We start from the raw sequence: 17,087 nt of genomic DNA, 5'->3' as shown, positions 1-17,087 counted from the left end.
GAAATCAGGCACACGCTGTGGATAAAAAAAGAGGGGGGCACACAGGGTGTGGAGGTGCACTTAATCCCCATGAAACAAATATAGTGTATACTGCCCACCAGAAACATGTCTGTAACTTCAATCACTTACCTCAACCTACAATACCCCAATTGCAAAGGACTCAAGTACAAAACCTATTATGGATCCAAGTTCTCCTTCTTAGGCAGCCAACTCTGGAATGCCCTCCCCAGTGTGGAGGAGTGGCCTAGTGGTTAGGGTTGTGGACTTTGGTCCTGGGGAACTGAGGAACTGAGTTCGATTCCCACTACAGGCACAGGCAGCTCCTTGTGACTCTGGGCAAGCCACTTAACCCTCCATTGCCCCATGTAAGCCGCATTGAGCCTGCCATGAGTGGGAAAGCGCAGGGTACAAATGTAACAAAAAAAAAAAAAAATCAGTGACTATCTACCCTTCCGGAAATCACTAAAAACCCATCTGTTCAAGCAGGCCTACCCAAATGACCCAAACTAATCCATCTACGCATCACATATCCAGGAGACAACGACAATGACCTAGACTACATCTCCCACCACAGTTCCCATGCTTATCCCATGTCCCTCCTCCTTCCGCCTCATCTACCCCTCCTCCAATGCTCACCTACCCTTGCTCATACCTCTCCTACTCCCTTCACCCTTGTCCATCTCTACCTACCTCTTTATTTATCATTCTGATAATACTCAACTTATTTTTCCTCTTCAATACTCTGTAATCCTTGTTACTATGTAAGCCGCATTGAACCTGCTTTGAGTGGGAAAGTGCGGGGTACAGATGTAATAAATAAATAAACAAATAAATAAATAAATAAATAAATAAAAAGAGAAGAAGATTGGGGAAAGATTGGAAAGAGCCTATCTTCCCCCACTCTTCTTCTCTTTTTACACGCTGTGGATATCCTGAAAACAAAAATCACGTTTATAGCTGGTGTTAAGGGAAAAGTAAATAAGATCAAAGGGGATAAATAATATACCACAATATCATTTATTTACAAAAATAATATTATGCTGTCTAATTGCTATTTGAATTCTAAAGAAAAGAACAATGTTTTTGAAACTACTAAGAAAGCCAATTCAAATATATTCACATAACCTCAGTGGATACTGCCCAGCAAACTGTTCACTATGTAATATTGTTTTAGATTATGGAAAAATGTAGCTGCTTGCTTATTTATGACATCCTATAGCCCGCTGTTGGTTTAATTGGAATAGAGCAGAGTAATACTCAAAGCTATTTTAATAAAATGAATTGTATGTCTATCTAAAAGTACATTTTACAACAAATATTCTGTATGTTGAAAAGATATTTTCAGTTCTGTACTGGTATATTAACAGTATATTATTTCTCCATAGAATTGTGAGTATTGCACACTTTTGTAACAGCTAAAGGCAGGGCCGGATTTAAGCATATTGGGCAAGATTCTATATATGGCATCTGAAAATTCTGTATAGAAATTTTTTTTTTTTTTGCCTAGGCGTATTCTGTAAAGTACACCTACATTTTATAGAATACGCCTAGAGTTCCGCACGGTTTTAGAGAATACGCCCAGCACCCATCTGCACGACCAAACTTAGTCACAAGCAGTTATGCCTAAATTAGGAGCAGACCAGGTGTATTCTACAACAATGCGCATAGGTTTTAGAAACGCTAAAGACCCGCCCATTCCATGCCCATGGCCAGGCCCCCTTTTCAACTATGTGACTTAGAATTTAGGTGCATCTCATTACAGAATACTCTTAGGCAGTTCTGCGCGTAAATTCTAATGAATGTCAATTAGTATCAATAATTGCTTGTTAAGTGGCAATTATCAGCGTTGATTGTCTCGTTAACTAATTTAAGTTGCATGCACAAATCTACAATATGACCAAATTTGCGCACGCAACTTAATTTGTACTATACAGGATCCAGGGGGATTGTGGCCCTTAAGATGTAACTTTTAAGAGGCATAAGTAGGAAGTAAATTTTAGCTTTAGTAGTTTTCCATGCTAGTTAAGCGTGAGACTCCTTGTAATGAGGTCCTACGCTGTAGCTAGACTAGCGTATACGTAAATCCGGCCGTGGCTGATACTCATTTTTTTTAAATTTCATAGTCAAGTTATTCCCGGAGGCGTTAAACTTACCATCAGAAGATTTCTAACTGCTTCAGCACTGAAATGAAACAAGCATTGAGTCATTCACCAGTAGGTCTATGCACGGATATTTTGTTGGCCCATCAAGGGAAAGTACGTACAATCTGTTGTTTGATCTCATAGAGTTTGGCAAATTATATGTATGTACAGTATATACTCTGTATGTAGATTATGTACTGCATACGCACACACACATACCCCCTAATTCCGTAAACTTGAGCGTCCAAATTTACAACCAGCACGCAAAATTGTGCATGCAATTTATACAGATAACGCCTAACAATTAAGCGTGTGTTAATTGGCTTTAACGGCCAATAACCCTTAAGTGGCATTAATTGGCACCAATTTGAAAGGTGTGTAATGGCATTTGGGCGCTATGCCATAAACTTAGCACCTAAGGTCTACAGTGGGCCTTTTACAAAGGTGTGCTAGCGTTTTTAGCACGCACTATAAATAAGCGTGCGCTAAACAATAGAGACACCCATGTATTCCTACGGACATCTCTAGCATTTAGCACGCACTAATCAGTGAGTGCTAAATACGCTACCGCACCCTTTGTAAAAGACCCCCCATAGTTCGCAATTGCAAAGGGCAAGGGGCGTGTCAGCTGCACATGAAACTGACAATATTTAGCGCAAGTGTTTACACCAGCCTTTGACGTGGCATAAATACGCCTAAGGTTAGGCATTCAAATACTGACTTGCACTATTATTCTTTAATGGCTTCGGCGCCCAACTTTGCCATTATAGAATACTTAGCAGTGAATTTTTATGTGGCTAACTTTGGGTGTCTTTTCTTGAATCAACAGATACATTTTCCTTGATCATCCAACGGCTACATTACTTTGTAAATCAAAGCTCGTTTATTTTCACAGATCTATATAAAGCAGTAGCTGTGTGCAGGTGCATGCATATTTCAGTCTGGATGATAAACAGCGACCTGTAGTACACAGTATCAAGACATTTTAAAGTTATAATGTAGAACTACAGGTCCACAGCTTTTCCATATGAATGCAATACAATAGGGCAGTGGATCCCAAACCTGATCCTGGAGGCACCCCAGCCAGTCAGGTTTTCAGGATACCCACAATGAATATTCATGGGAGAGATTTGCATGCAGATCTCTCTCATGAATATTTGTTGTGGGTATCCTGAAAACCTGACTGGCTGGGGTGCCACCAAGACCAGGTTTGGGAACCACTGCAACAGGGTCTCAAAATGTTCATGCTGTAAATACATCCTAGTAGGACTGGTTTCCTTTGCTAGTGAAAGAGCTAGAACATTTTTAGTAGATGAATTTCATAGTAATATAGTAAATGAGAGCAGATAAAGACCTGTATGGTCCATCCAGTCTGCCCGACAAAGGGGCCAGAGTTGCACCTGCTGCTCCGTACAGGTTACACCCCTCTATGCCCTGTTTAAAGTGTAAAGATCATTCAATTTTGCTTTGGTTCCATCCTCTTCTCTAGAGGGATCCTCTATGTTTATCCCATGCATTTGTGAATTCGGTCACACATCTACCAAGGAGACAGATCTCTGGAGCAGTGGGTGCTGAGCATCCCCAATATTGAGCGAACTCCTTCGTTTATGTCCAGGGAGAGATAATTTCCATTGTGTGTGGCAACAGGGCCGCCGAGAGGGGGGGGGGGGGGGGGGGGGGGGACAGGGGAAACGAAATTCCCGGGGCCAGGGCCTCCAAGGGGGGCCCGGCGCCACAGTCCCACCCGCCATCGGGCCCCTTCCACCCGAACCCCCGCCAGCAGAAGTGCTGTCTTCTGACTCCGGCGTGCGCGACCCACACAGACGCGCTTCTCTCAGCTGATCGCTGTACTCTGCAGGGCTTCTGTGCGTCTGACGTCCTGCACGTCAGACGCACAGACGCACAGAAGCCCTGCAGAGTACAGCGAAGATCAGCTGAGAGGAGCGCGTCTGTGTGGGCTGCGCACGCCGGAGTCAGAACAGAAGACAGCACTTCTGCTGGCGGGGGTTCGGGTGGAAGGGGCCCAGCCCGGTGGTGGAGGCGGGTGGGACTGTGGCGCCAGGCTCCCCTCAGGGGGCGGCGGCGGCCACAACCTGGGGGGGGGGGGGGGTGGCAGTGGGGGCAGGGCCCAGGGGGCGGGGCAGCCTTGTTCCGGGCCCGGCCCAGTCTCTCGGCGGCCCTGTGTGGCAACACCAATCAGTTTGAAATGTTGGCACCTATGTGTATGACAGATGGTTCAGATGTTCTTTCAGTAACCAGTACACAAGACGTTTGATAAACTATAACTGTAAAATGTTTTCTTAAATTTCAAAATACCAGCACTTAAGGATCCCACCACATAACTAAACAGAATACTGAAGAGATGAGGCCCAATATTCAAAAGGGTTTAACCGGATAGGAGATGCTTTCCAGTTAGTGTAGGGGAGGTCCAGGAGCAGAACTTGGGAGGAGCTGTCACTTAACTGGTTAGCGGTGATATTCAGTCTGCTAACTGGTTAACAAAATGAATAAAATTAGGACAGCAAAAAAGAAGAAACAGGCAGACCCTGCAAAATAACAAAACAAATTCAAAATAGAATACTCCCCTTAACCATATCTGAGTTAACACATCTTAAAATAATACCCTTACCCTAAGAGCTACCACACAAACATAACTCAATCACCCTACATACTTCTTAAAAAGGAAAGCTTTTAAAGATTTCTTATAAACAACGTAATTTTGAATTCTCCTTAAATAAATCGGAATAGCATTCCAAAGCATAGGTACTTGGTAGAAAAGACTAGCTGAAAAACTAGTTTTGTGTTTTAGACCACTCGGACTGGGAAAGTGCAGTAGGCTACTATCGCGAAGACCCCTGTCTTCTTTAGTTGTCTGAACCCAATTTGACAAGTATACTGGAGCAGTCCCTTGAAGAATCTTAAAAACTAATGTACACACTTTATAAAGTGAAATCACAAAATAATCCGCTGCTAAAGAAATGACTCTGTTATTGAACTGTACAGACTCTTTCCTGCAGGAAAAAAAAGGCCTCAAAGATCTCCTAGATATTTAATAAATCTATCGGAGCTAGATCAGATCTCAAGGATCTTGCCTTCATCATTGGCTCGGGGCTCGTGGGCACAGAAGGAGAAGACAGCACAGCACAGCATCTGTTTGGGCAATGCGGTCCGAGCGTACCATCTTAAAAGATAAGTGTCGGTACTCATACTGCTATTTAGCATGTGAAAATACAACTATATATATAACAACACAGTGATTCTGATACTTTCAACACTGCAGGAAGCATTATATTGTTTAAAGGATTTTGGCCAATGATGAAGGCAAGATCCTTGAGATCTGATCTAGCTTCGATAGATTTATTAACATAGTAACATAGTAGATGACCTGCATGGTCCATCTAGTCTGCCCAACAAGATAAACTCATATGTGCTACTTCTTGTGTATACCTTACCTTGATTTGTATCAGCCATTTTCAGGACACAGACCGTAGAAGTCTTGCCCAGAACTAGCCCCACCATCCAAACACCAGCCCCGCCTCCCAATCTCGGCTAAGCTTCTGAGGATCCATTCCTTCTGCACAGGATTCCTTTATGTTTATCCCACGCATGCTTGAATTCCGTTACCGTTTTCATCTCCACCACCTCCCGCGGAAAGCCATTCCAAGTATCTACCACTCTCTCCGTGAAATAATACTTCCTGACATTTTTCTTGAGTCTGCCCCCCTTCACTCTCATATCATGTCCTCTCGTTCTACCGCCCTCCCATCTCCGGAAAAGGTTCGTTTGCGGATTTAATACCTTTCAAATATTTGAATGTCTGTATCATATCACCCCTGTTTCTCCTTTCCTCCAGGGTATACATGTTCAGGTCAGCAAGTCTGTCCTCATACGTCTTGTAACGCAAATCCCATACCATTCTCGTAGCTTTTCTTTGCACCGCTTCCATTTTTTTTTACATCCTTAGCAAGGTATGGCCTCCAGAACTGAACACAATACTCCATGTGGGGCCTCACCAATGACTTATACAGGGGCATCAACACTCCCTTTCTTCTGCTGGTCACACCTCTCTCTATACAGCCTAGCAACCTTCTGGCTACGGCCACCGCCTTGTCACAATGTTTCGTCACCTTCAGATCCTCAGATACTATCACCCCAAGATCCCTCTCCCCGTCCGTAACTATCAGACTCTAGGAGCTCTTTGAGGCCTTTTTTCCTGCAGGAGAGAGTCCGTACAGTTCAATAACAGAGTCATTTCTTTAGCAGCGGATTATTTTGTGATTTTGTTTTAGTATACTTGCATATCTGCACCCTACAAGTATCACAACTATAGTGCACACTTTAAAATGAACATGTGCCTCCACTGGCAGCCAGTGGAGTTCTCGCAGTAAAGATTAAACTCTATCAGTCTTAGGAGATGAAAACATCAAGCATGCTGCAGTGTTCGGAACTGTTCTGATAGCTTCATAAATACTGTTACAGTAGTTAAGAATTGACAAATGTAGGCTTTGAACAATAAGCCTAAATGCATGAGTATCAAACATACTTCTAATTTTCCTAAGTTGTTTCATCAGGAAAAAGAACTCCTTAATGAGGAGGTTCACATTGGACTCCAGCGTTTGTGATCCAGATAAAGTGACTCCTAGAAACTTGATGTTATTCTCAAATGAAAAGTGCCGGCCACTTGGTTTTAGCAAACTATCATTCCATATATCTTTCGATTGGGCCTATAAGCAAGAACTTTTGTTTTATCTCTATTAAGTTTTCAAAGAATGAGTTTTAATCCATGATTCCGAAAGTGAAACACGTTCTTTTATTCTGATTTCAGTTGTTCCTGTTGTTTGAGCAACTGGAAGCAGAATCGTTATATCATCGGCCTAACTAAACACCTTAAAGCCAGCCGATAAAATAATATCAGCTGGCGAGTGTTTGAGAGTCCTCTGAATGCTAAATGCACTGAGTGTTTGTCACAGGTACATTATTTAGGAAGATTTCTGCCATTTCAACCTATTATATGTTACAAAGAATTGCCGAGACAAAAACTACTACTACTACTACTACTTAACATTTCTAAAGCGCTACTAGGGTTACGCAGCGCTGTACAATTTAACATAAAAGGACAGGCCCTGCTCAAAGAGCTTACAATCTAAAGGACAAGTGAGTAGACGATACGATGGGGGCAGTCAATTTGGGGCAGTCCGGATATCCTGAAGGTAAGTGTTAGGTGCTGAAGGCAGCATTGAAGAGGTGGGCTTTAAGCAGAGACTTGAAGATGGGCAGGGAGGGGGCTTGACGTAGGGGCTCAGGAAGGTTGTTCCAGGCATAGGGTGAGGCAAGGCAGAATGGGCGGAGCCTGGAGTTGGCAGTGGTGGAGAAGGGTACTGAGAGCAGGGATTTGTCCTGTGAACGGAGGTTTCGGGTGGGAACATAAGGGGAGATGAGGGTAGAGAGGTAGTGAGGGGCAGCAGATTGAGTACATTTGTAGGTGAGAAGGAGGCGCTTGAACTGAATGCGGTATCGGATTGGAAGCCAGTGAAGTGACCTGAGAAGAGGGGTGATATGAGTATATCGGTTCTGGCGGAATATAAGACATCCAGCAGAGTTCTGAACAGATTGAAGGGGGGATAGATGGCTAAGTGGGAGTCCGGTGAGGAGTAAGTTGCAGTAGTCAAGTCGGGAGGTAATGAGAGCGTGGACGAGAGTTCGGGTGGTGTGTTCAGAGAGGAAAGGGCGAATTTTGCTGATGTTGAAGAGGAAGAAGCGACAGGTCTTGGCTATCTGCTGGATGTGTGCCGAGAAGGTGAGGGAGGAGTCGAAGATGACTCCGAGGTTGCGGGCAGATGAGACGGGGAGGATGAGGGTGTTATCCACTGAGATAGAAAGTACAAAAAGACGTTTAACATTTGGTAGGGGTAGGCACCTCACTATTCGCTCTACTTAATAAAACCATTACCTTTGGTACATGTAATCTAGCACCCACTGTATAGTATTTGTGTATAAAGTGCTTTCTAGCTGAGTTAGCTATAATGTCATACAAGCTACGTAAACAGCCTTTGTCTCCCAGAAAATGCTGTTTCCAAATTACTTAGCAACTAGATAAAACTACTTAAAGGGTTTCTGGCCTTGAAAATAAAAAGCAGAAGTATGTTTTATTTGTTACATTTGTATCCCCCATTTTCCCACATATTTGCAGGCTTTCAGGGAGAGAAAGCTAGCGACTTATAGCAGCAGCAGCTTCAGAGAGCATTTTCCGTCTCGCGGATGGGCTGCAGAGAATACCTTCTCTCCTGCTTTAGACTTAGTCCCGCCCACCCTACCCCTCTACCCACCCACCCCTAGAGTGACATGTCTTATATAACCTCCCTATCAACCCACTCATTACTTTTACCTCACCCATTTCTATTCTTCTATCACCTTCTCCCACTACTCCAACCAGAGTTACACCTAATCACACTGACCACCCTTCAACATCTTCAGTCCTTCTGTGACTGTTCTCTTGTGCTTGACTGCTTAAATACTTTAAATTTAAATGCTTTATTTTTTGTCTATTAGATTGTAAGCTCTTTGAGCAGGGACTGTCTTTCTTCTGTGTTTGTACAGCGCTGCGTACACTTTGTAGCGCTCTAGAAATGTTAAATAGTAGTAGTAATGTGGCTTACATAATACCGTAAAGGCATTCGCCAAGTCCGGTAGGGGACAAGTACAAAAGATGTTATAATGGGATAGAGAAGATAAGATACAGTCAAATTTAAAACAAATCTGAGAAAATTTGTCTTCACCCAACGCGTAATTAAACTCTGGAATTCGTTGCCGGAGAACGCGGTTAGCTTGGCAGAGTTTAAAAAGGGGTTAGACGGTTTCCTAAAGGACAAGTCCATAAACTGCTACTAAATAGACTTGGGAAAAATCCACAATTCCAGGAATAACATGAATAGAATGTTTGTACGTTTGGGAAGCTTGCCAGGTGCCCTTGGCCTGGATTGGCTGCTGTCGTGGATAGGATGCTGGACTCGATGGACCCTTGGTCTTTTCCCAGTGTGGCATTACTTATGTACTTATGTAGGGTAGAAGGGTATGTTCTGTTCAGAGCATAAAATTTGAACTGCTAGCATTCTGTATAATATTATGCATGCACCTATCTGTGAACAGAGCAACCTGTGCCGTTGCTTGATCCAGGTTAGCAAAGATATGTCACAAAGGAGGGGAGTAAGCACACCCTCCACCTTTCTGATTGAAGTCAGAGCTCTAGTGATGAAAAACAGAAACAGACAGCAAAAAACAGGTGCCATCCTCTCTAATGAGGAATCTTAAAATACTGTATATACATTCCTCTATAGTTTATTATCATCCTCCTCCTATTAAAATAATTAGGACTTATCAAGAACCTGGCAGGGACAAAGGATCCCCTTTATCAGGTAATTTAAGTGTTGTTAGAAAAAAAAAACCAATTAACATTTTAAATGTCAGTATCTCCTAGCATACAGAGAAGTGGAGGAAACTTCAGTTCGCCCAGGGAGAGCCATCGGCTAAAACAAATAGGATGGGGAACAGAACAAACAGGATTATTTATATATTTATTTATTGAGAACATTTATATCCCACTAAGGCAGGCTCTATGTGGCTTACAGTGTTTTAATAAAAGAACATCATAACAATTCTAGTACAACACAAAGTATAAGGTACATAAAGGAGGGAAGGAACAACAGGAGAAACGAAAGAGGGATACTAAGAGGTTAAGCAGCGGAGGAGTATGATCTATCACGAAGATAAGTCTTGAGGGATTTTTTAAACAGATTGTGATCGGCAGTCTCTTTTAGCGTTGACGGCAGAGCATTCCAGTAGCGGGGACAAAGAAAGAAGAAAGAGGAGGCGAAGAGTAGCTTATTATTATTATTTGTTACATTTGTATCCCACATTTTCCCACCTTTTGCAGGCTCAATGTGGCTTACATATAACCGTTAACGGTGTTAGCCGATTACGGTTTGAACAAATACATAGTATGAATGAATACACAGTGATATTGTGGTATAATGAGGTATATGTATGGTAAGAAACAGTTGGGGGGAACTTAGAGAGGGAAAGGGGGAAGAAGAGTCAGGTAATGTCCGTTGCAGTCTTTGGTTATGTTGTGTCGCAAGTGACCAGTATTTTTATGTTGGGTTAGTGGGGTATGCTCTTCTGAACAGGTCTGCCTTTAGAGCTTTCCGAAAATTTAGGTGGTCAAGCGTAGTTTTTACTGCTTTTGGCAATGCGTTCCATAGTTGTGCGCTTAGGTAGGAAAAGCTGGATTTGTATTTGAGTCCTTTGCTGCTTGGGTAGTGGAGGTTTAGATATGATCGTGCAGATTTTGTGCAGGATCCTGCACATACACACACGCCCAGCACTAAGAAACATCTTCCAACGCCAATAGTGTCAACTAATGTAAGTACATTCATTCTTTCTTTCCCTCTGTTATGAAATAGCCTGAGGGATTATTATTAAGGGGTTGAGGAACTCTTTTATTAAGCTGCACTAGCGGTTCCTGGTGTGGTAATGCCGACAAAAGCCATTCACTTTGAGTGGGAACCGTTGGCATTCCTATTAAGGAACCACTAGCGCAGCTTGATAAAAGAAGCCCTAAATGATGCAGCCATTACCTGTTATTGTCCCACCCGTTCTCCACCCACATATGAGCGCCCTTGCAGTTATGTGTTCTGTTACACACCCAACTGTATCTTGATTCAATGAGCTGGTCCACCTTCTGTTACATTGGTCCTTATTTATGGAAAGCACTGACTGATATCGAATGAGTTTAAAAAGCTAATTAAAACTTGGCTATTTCAGCAAACATACAGTTACTCACTTCTCCTTCCCCTTTGATTCCTACTCTCATTTAATAGGTCCCTCAGACAAACAGAGACACAGGAACCTCACTTGAAGAAGCAATCAAACCAAAGCGGAGGAGTGGCCTAGTGGATAGATCGCTGGTCTTGACATCCAGAGGTGACCGGTTCAAATCCCACTGCTGTTCCTTGTGATCTTGGGCAAGTCACTTAACCCTCCATTGCCTCAGGTGCAAACTTAGATTGTGAGCTCTCCAGGGACAAAGACATACCCCAGTGTACCTGAATGTAACTCATCTTGAGCTACTACTGAAAAAGGTGTGAGCAAAATCCAAATAAATATATATAGTAGGGAAAAAGAGTAGCCTTCCAAGCAGTCACGGAAACAACCCCAGAGGTAAAACCATGGATCAACAATTTATTGAAGCAACAAATGCTAAAGCTGGAGAAAAAGACTCAACAGTGTGCTGTGTTTTGGCATAAAACAACTGCTTCAGTTGTCAAAAATCCTTTAGATAGCTCCAATGTCTGTTGTACAAATGGATCCTCATGAAGGGACACTAGATACTCCTGGGAGATATCAAACAGATGAACTATAAATATTATAGGGGAACAGGTTTCCTCTCAAATATATGCATATAAATATAGAAACATAGTCTTGAAATAAGTAAGCACTAATTAATCATTCTTAAAGGAGGAAAATGCCTCAAGAAGCACCTCTTCCATATTTTTACAGGAGGAGGGCTAGGGCTTCTTCATCATAGGCTAAAAACCTCCTTGTCTAATTTGCTTGTCTTCTTAGCAGATAGAAAAGCACTGCCTTAACGTAATAAGAGATTACTTAACTTTAGACAGGCATGCTAGCCTTCTTCAGCCATTACTCAGACTGTGGTCCACAGGCCCCGTTTCGCCTCTGCTGCTTCAGAACCACAGGTCTCCAAGTTAATCCATTCACTCTGCTGACGGCCCTTCATGCAACCGTCAGCAGAGTGAATGGATTAACTGGAGACCTGTGGTTCTGAAGCAGCAGAGGCGAAACGGGGCCTGTGGACCACAGTCTGAGTAATGGCTGAAGAAGGCTAGCATGCCTGTCTAAAGTTAAGTAATCTCTTATTACGTTAAGGCAGTGCTTTTCTATCTGCTAAGAAGACAAGCAAATTAGACAAGGAGGTTTTTAGCCTATGATGAAGAAGCCCTAGCCCTCCTCCTGTAAAAATACGGAAGATATCAAACAGAGTCAGGAACGCTAACATACAAATACAGCACGGGGAAAATGCTCATAAAATTTCAACCCCACACTCCTCTTTGTTCTATAATTTTCTTTTCTTTTTAACGTATCCATGATGTGTGATCTGTAAACTGCTTAGAAGCAACACAATGCAATTGGCGGTATATCAAACATGTGGAAATAAAATAAATATCACTGAATGCACTTACAAGTGCCTTAAACCCAGTTACAGAATTGTCCTGAATATGTTTCAGCTATAAATCTAGAAGCTGCGTAAGCGTCTATGCATGCCCAACACATGCCAAAATGGAGATACTGCCCGACTACCGCGTGGCTCTTGTGGTAATTTCATTTTTGGTGCATGTCCGATACTCACGTCTGAAAAATATTTTTTTATTTTCGGGCGCGCCAAGTGGCATTTGACACGTGTAGGTCATTACTGCTAGGTCAATGGCTGGCGGTAATGTCTCAGACCCAAAATGGACGCATGGCAAATTTGATTTTGCCACACGTCCATTTTCAGAAAAAAAGAGGCCTTTTTTACAGGCACGCTAAAAAAATGGATCGGCGCGCGCCCCAAACCCGCGCTTACACTACCACAAGCCATTTTTCGGCGTGCCTTTGTAAAAGGACCCCTAAGTGTCAAAAAGATTTCACAAATGAAGAAACAACAGATAATGATATTCAAAATTTTTTTTTTGTGCCACTGAAAGGACACAGATTGCATGTAGTATTAGGACAATTTTCAAAAGAATTCAGGGGTCCTTTTACTAAGCCGCGCAAGCATCTACGCGTCCCTAACGCATGCCAAAATAGAGTTATCGTCCGGCTACAACGCGGCTCTTGCCGTAATTTCATTTTTGGCGCGCGTCCATTACGCGCATCCATAAAAATAAATTTTTATTTTTGGACTCGTGTATAGTGGCACGTAGGTCATTACCACCTGGTTACCACGTGAGTCTTTACCGCTAGGTCAATGGCTGGCAGTAAGGTTGCAGACCCAAAATGGACACTCTGCAATTTTGATTTTGCCGCAAGCCCATTTTTGGCAAAAATGTAAAAAAGACCTGTTTTACAGGCGCGATGAAAAATGGATCGGCGCGCACCCAAAACCCGCATTTTTCAGCGCACCTTAGTAAAAGGACCCCATAGATAGTAATTTTGTAACATGTCATCTAGGTTGAGAAGCCAAATGGGCAAGTATATTGGAGCTGTTTTATAAAGACACATGGACACCTCTGTGTCTTAAATACTAGCACCAATCCTGCTATAATGAACTTGGGATTTGGGTAAATGTACGCATGGATGCGCACAACCATGTGTAAACTATGAATCTACCTACACTGCACTCAAACTCCACTGTGAACATGCCTACACCAGAGTCATACACAGGCACATGCATTCTTGTCGTGATGCATCCTTGTAAATGTGCATGATTTTAGCAAAGGCATTTCATGTAGTAAACTGTCATGTACACAAAAAAGCCTTTTTAGAATTTAATTTTAATTAAAAAAATTATTTATGATTTATTTATTTACTAGTAAAAAAGGCCCGTTTCTGAAACAAATGAAACGTGTGCTAGCAAGGTTTTCCTTGGAGTGTGTATGTTTGAGAGTGTGTGTGTGAGAGTGACTCTGTGAGAGAGTGAATGTGCGAGTGTGTGTCTGTGACAGAGAGAGTGAGACTGGGTGTGAGTGTGTGTGTGAGAGAGAGAGAGAGAGAGAGAGTGTGCCAGGGGCACCTCCATACCTCTCCCTCCCAGTTTCAGGGTCTCCCTCCCTCCCAGTTTCAAGGTCAGGGTCTCTCTCTCCCTCCCAGTTTCAGGGTCTCCCTCCCTCCACACGCACCTTCCGAGTTGAAGCTGAGGTGGTTCTTGCGGGCGAGCTTTTCTGCCTCGTCGCTGTACTACACGACCAGCAAGTGCACAAAAGCATCATGTAGAAACTCTTGCACGGACTGCAGGCACCGCGCCATGCCGCCGGCTGTTCTCGTGCACAGGTGTCTCTCGCTTCTCCTTCCGGACACCCTCTGTAACGCTGTATAGCCGTGAGTCAGGAGGAGGCGGTACTTAGACATCGGAGGAGGTAGTTGAGAGGCTCGTACACTATGGCAGGAATTCCGCCCTTTTCTGATGTTACTTTTTCAATTCTTCGGCGTCCAGAACGCAGTGCTCTCCTGTGAGGCAACGTCCTGTTTTCGGCATGGCAGGCGGGAGCTTCTGAGGGACAGAAGTTGTGTCAGAGATGACACCTGCGTGTTTTTCACAGGGGCGGGCAGTGCCTCAGCTACTCCGCCCCTCCACGCTTCTGTTTCTGTGTGAAGCTCCGCCTCCACCCCTGTGCCCTGTCCCCGCAGCTGACGTTGGACGGAGGGGGGGAGCAGTGGCGACCTGTGGTAGAGGGTTGAGAAGTGGCTGCGGCGACCTTGGGGGGGGGGGCAGGGTGGTAGCGATGGCAACCTGGGGGGGGTGCAGGGGCGGCGACTTTGGGGGGAGGTGTGGCAAAGGGCGGATACTGCGCCTCCAACATTCCAATGGGACATCATCTCTCTGTATAAAACTCACCTCCAATGTGTCAAATAGGGTGAGCGATGCGATTCGGTGAGTGTCATTGCTCCGCCCTCGACGTCATCACGTTGTGACATGAGGGCGGGGCAGACACTCATGGGCAAAAAGCGATCTACACAACTACATCTTCCGGTTTCAGGCTTCTGGTTTCATTAGAACGTTGGAGGTGCGTTTTATATAGAGAGATTACATTTGTATCCCACATTTTCCCGCATAGCAGTAGGCTCAATGTAGCTTACAGGTTCTGGAGAGGAGAGCACCAACTCCGGGAATATATAGAGTGTGGAAAATAGAGTAATAGTAGGTTCAAGGAAGCTGATAAGGTTCCGGAAAAGAGAATACAACTCTGGGACGAATATATAGTAGCATATAGAGAAAAGTAATCCCAATGAGGCTGATAAGTCTCTGGGGATGGGATTTAGCACCCATCTTTTCCCTATTAATTCAAGGCAAGTTACATTAAGGTACAGTAAAAGTATTACCAGATGATAAAATGACTTAGAACACAAGAACATAAGAATAGCCGTACTGGGTCAGACCAATGGTCCATCAAGCTCACTATCCTGTTTCCAGCAGTGGCCAATCCAGGTCACAAGTACCTGGCAGAAACCCAAATTAGTAGCAACATTCAGCCGAAAAATGGGACCGTGTTTTGGCGGATAGGGCCGCTTGCTTCAGGGGTTGGTTCCATTTATGTTGAATAGTGGGGACTCCACTATATATAAATTACTTCCATTGAGTCCTAATGTGTTGACAACATTTTCAAACAGAAATGCAACACAATGATGTAAGACCTCAAGGACAACCACAATTACATAAAAAGCTTTCCCCATCTTTGGTTTATTGTTTATTATACTGATTACCTTATTTTTAATTTTTAAAAAAAATTTTGTTACATTTGTACCCCGCGTTTTCCCACTCATGGCAGGCTCAATGCGGCTTACATAGGGCAATGGAGGGTTAAGTGACTTGCCCAGAGTCACAAGGAGCTGCCTGTGCCTGAAGTGGGAATCGAACTCAGTTCCTCAGGACCAAAGTCCACCACCCTAACCACTAGGCCACTCCTCCAAGATTAAAGTGATTTACAAAATCAAGCACATGAGAAGATAAAAAGGGAACACTATCACCAAGATAGGAAAGAACACTCATCCGGAGATAACTAATGTAAAAGGTACATTAAAAATATCCCCGTCTACCCAGTTTCAATATTTTATCGTATACAAGTGATTTACTGACTTTACTTTCCTGTCACAAACTTGAAACTGATGACAGTTGGGATAAATAGCTTAACCTAGATTCTTACATGGTTGTTTGCTTGTTGTAATTTTAAGTTTTAGCTTTTAAAAAAGTAATGACACAAACTGCTGCAATAAATTGGTGATATTTATTATATAGTAAAGTTATCTTGTGATGTATTATTGTATTGTTCTGCTCCCCTCTATACTTAAGATAATAACGTTTCAGATGGGCAATGTGTATTTATGGTCACCTAGATAACACCAGGGTTTACAGCTACGCCCCCCCCCCCCCCCCCAACACATCTATATATATATATATCTACTATAATAAAACTCACCCTCAACGTTCTGAAGACAACGTTCTGAAGTCACTCAGTCACTCCCTGAAGGGTTCATGGATTCATGGTGGTGAAGCCACAACACTGACCATGTCTCTCTGCCCCGCCCTCGCATGACAGACCAATCAGAAAAAACACCCTCAACTTTCTGAAACACAAAGGACCATCACAACACCGTTCCCAGGCAACACTAGGCAACGTAAGACGGACCAATCAGAGGAAACTACGTGACAATAAGGGAGGAGCATTCCCCAGCAGAATGGCTCATTATCTGTGCAGAACGGAGAGCACAGAACCACCGCTGGAACGAGAGAATAATATTCCTGCTGTGGGTATGTGCAAAAATAGACCGGGGGGGGGGGGAGAAATGTTTAAATGCCTAATGCCAGTACTGAAGAGTGCCGGGGCCCATAGCAAAGACTACATTTGGGATCGCTTGACATGGAGTCAGAGGAGCCGGAAAACAACGTGCCCGTCACCATCTGGGACGTGGGCAAACAGGACAAGCTGCGGCCCAGCTGGAAGGACTACCCGCGACCCAGCCAGCAGCAAACAGCGACCAAGGACAGCAAAGCACATCCCCCAACCCCCAAGCAAAAAACAAAACAAAAAAAGACACACATCAACAACCTGCACACACACCGCACCCTCACACACTCACACACACACAAAATAACTCTGTGACACATACACACACACACAAAAAAAGCCACATGCTAGCGCCTGTTTCATTGGTTTCGGAAACAGGCCTTTTTTT

The 17,087-nt window shown here is 43.6% G+C and overlaps 1 protein-coding gene across 1 annotated transcript in view; it reads right to left on the bottom strand.

Annotated features, from left to right (window-relative positions):
• MTA3 (metastasis associated 1 family member 3) overlaps positions 1–17,087 on the bottom strand; it is a 429,588-nt gene that overhangs the window by 21,196 nt on the left and 391,305 nt on the right. Inside the window, 1 exon segment of the mRNA XM_030195789.1 lies at positions 2,154–2,181. Within this exon segment, the coding sequence (XP_030051649.1) occupies positions 2,154–2,181 (28 nt within the window).

Source organism: Microcaecilia unicolor, chromosome 3 (assembly GCF_901765095.1).
Source record: "Microcaecilia unicolor chromosome 3, aMicUni1.1, whole genome shotgun sequence".
In the NCBI taxonomy this organism is placed as follows: Eukaryota; Metazoa; Chordata; class Amphibia; order Gymnophiona; family Siphonopidae; genus Microcaecilia; species Microcaecilia unicolor.
This window is presented reverse-complemented; position numbering and strand designations above follow the sequence as displayed.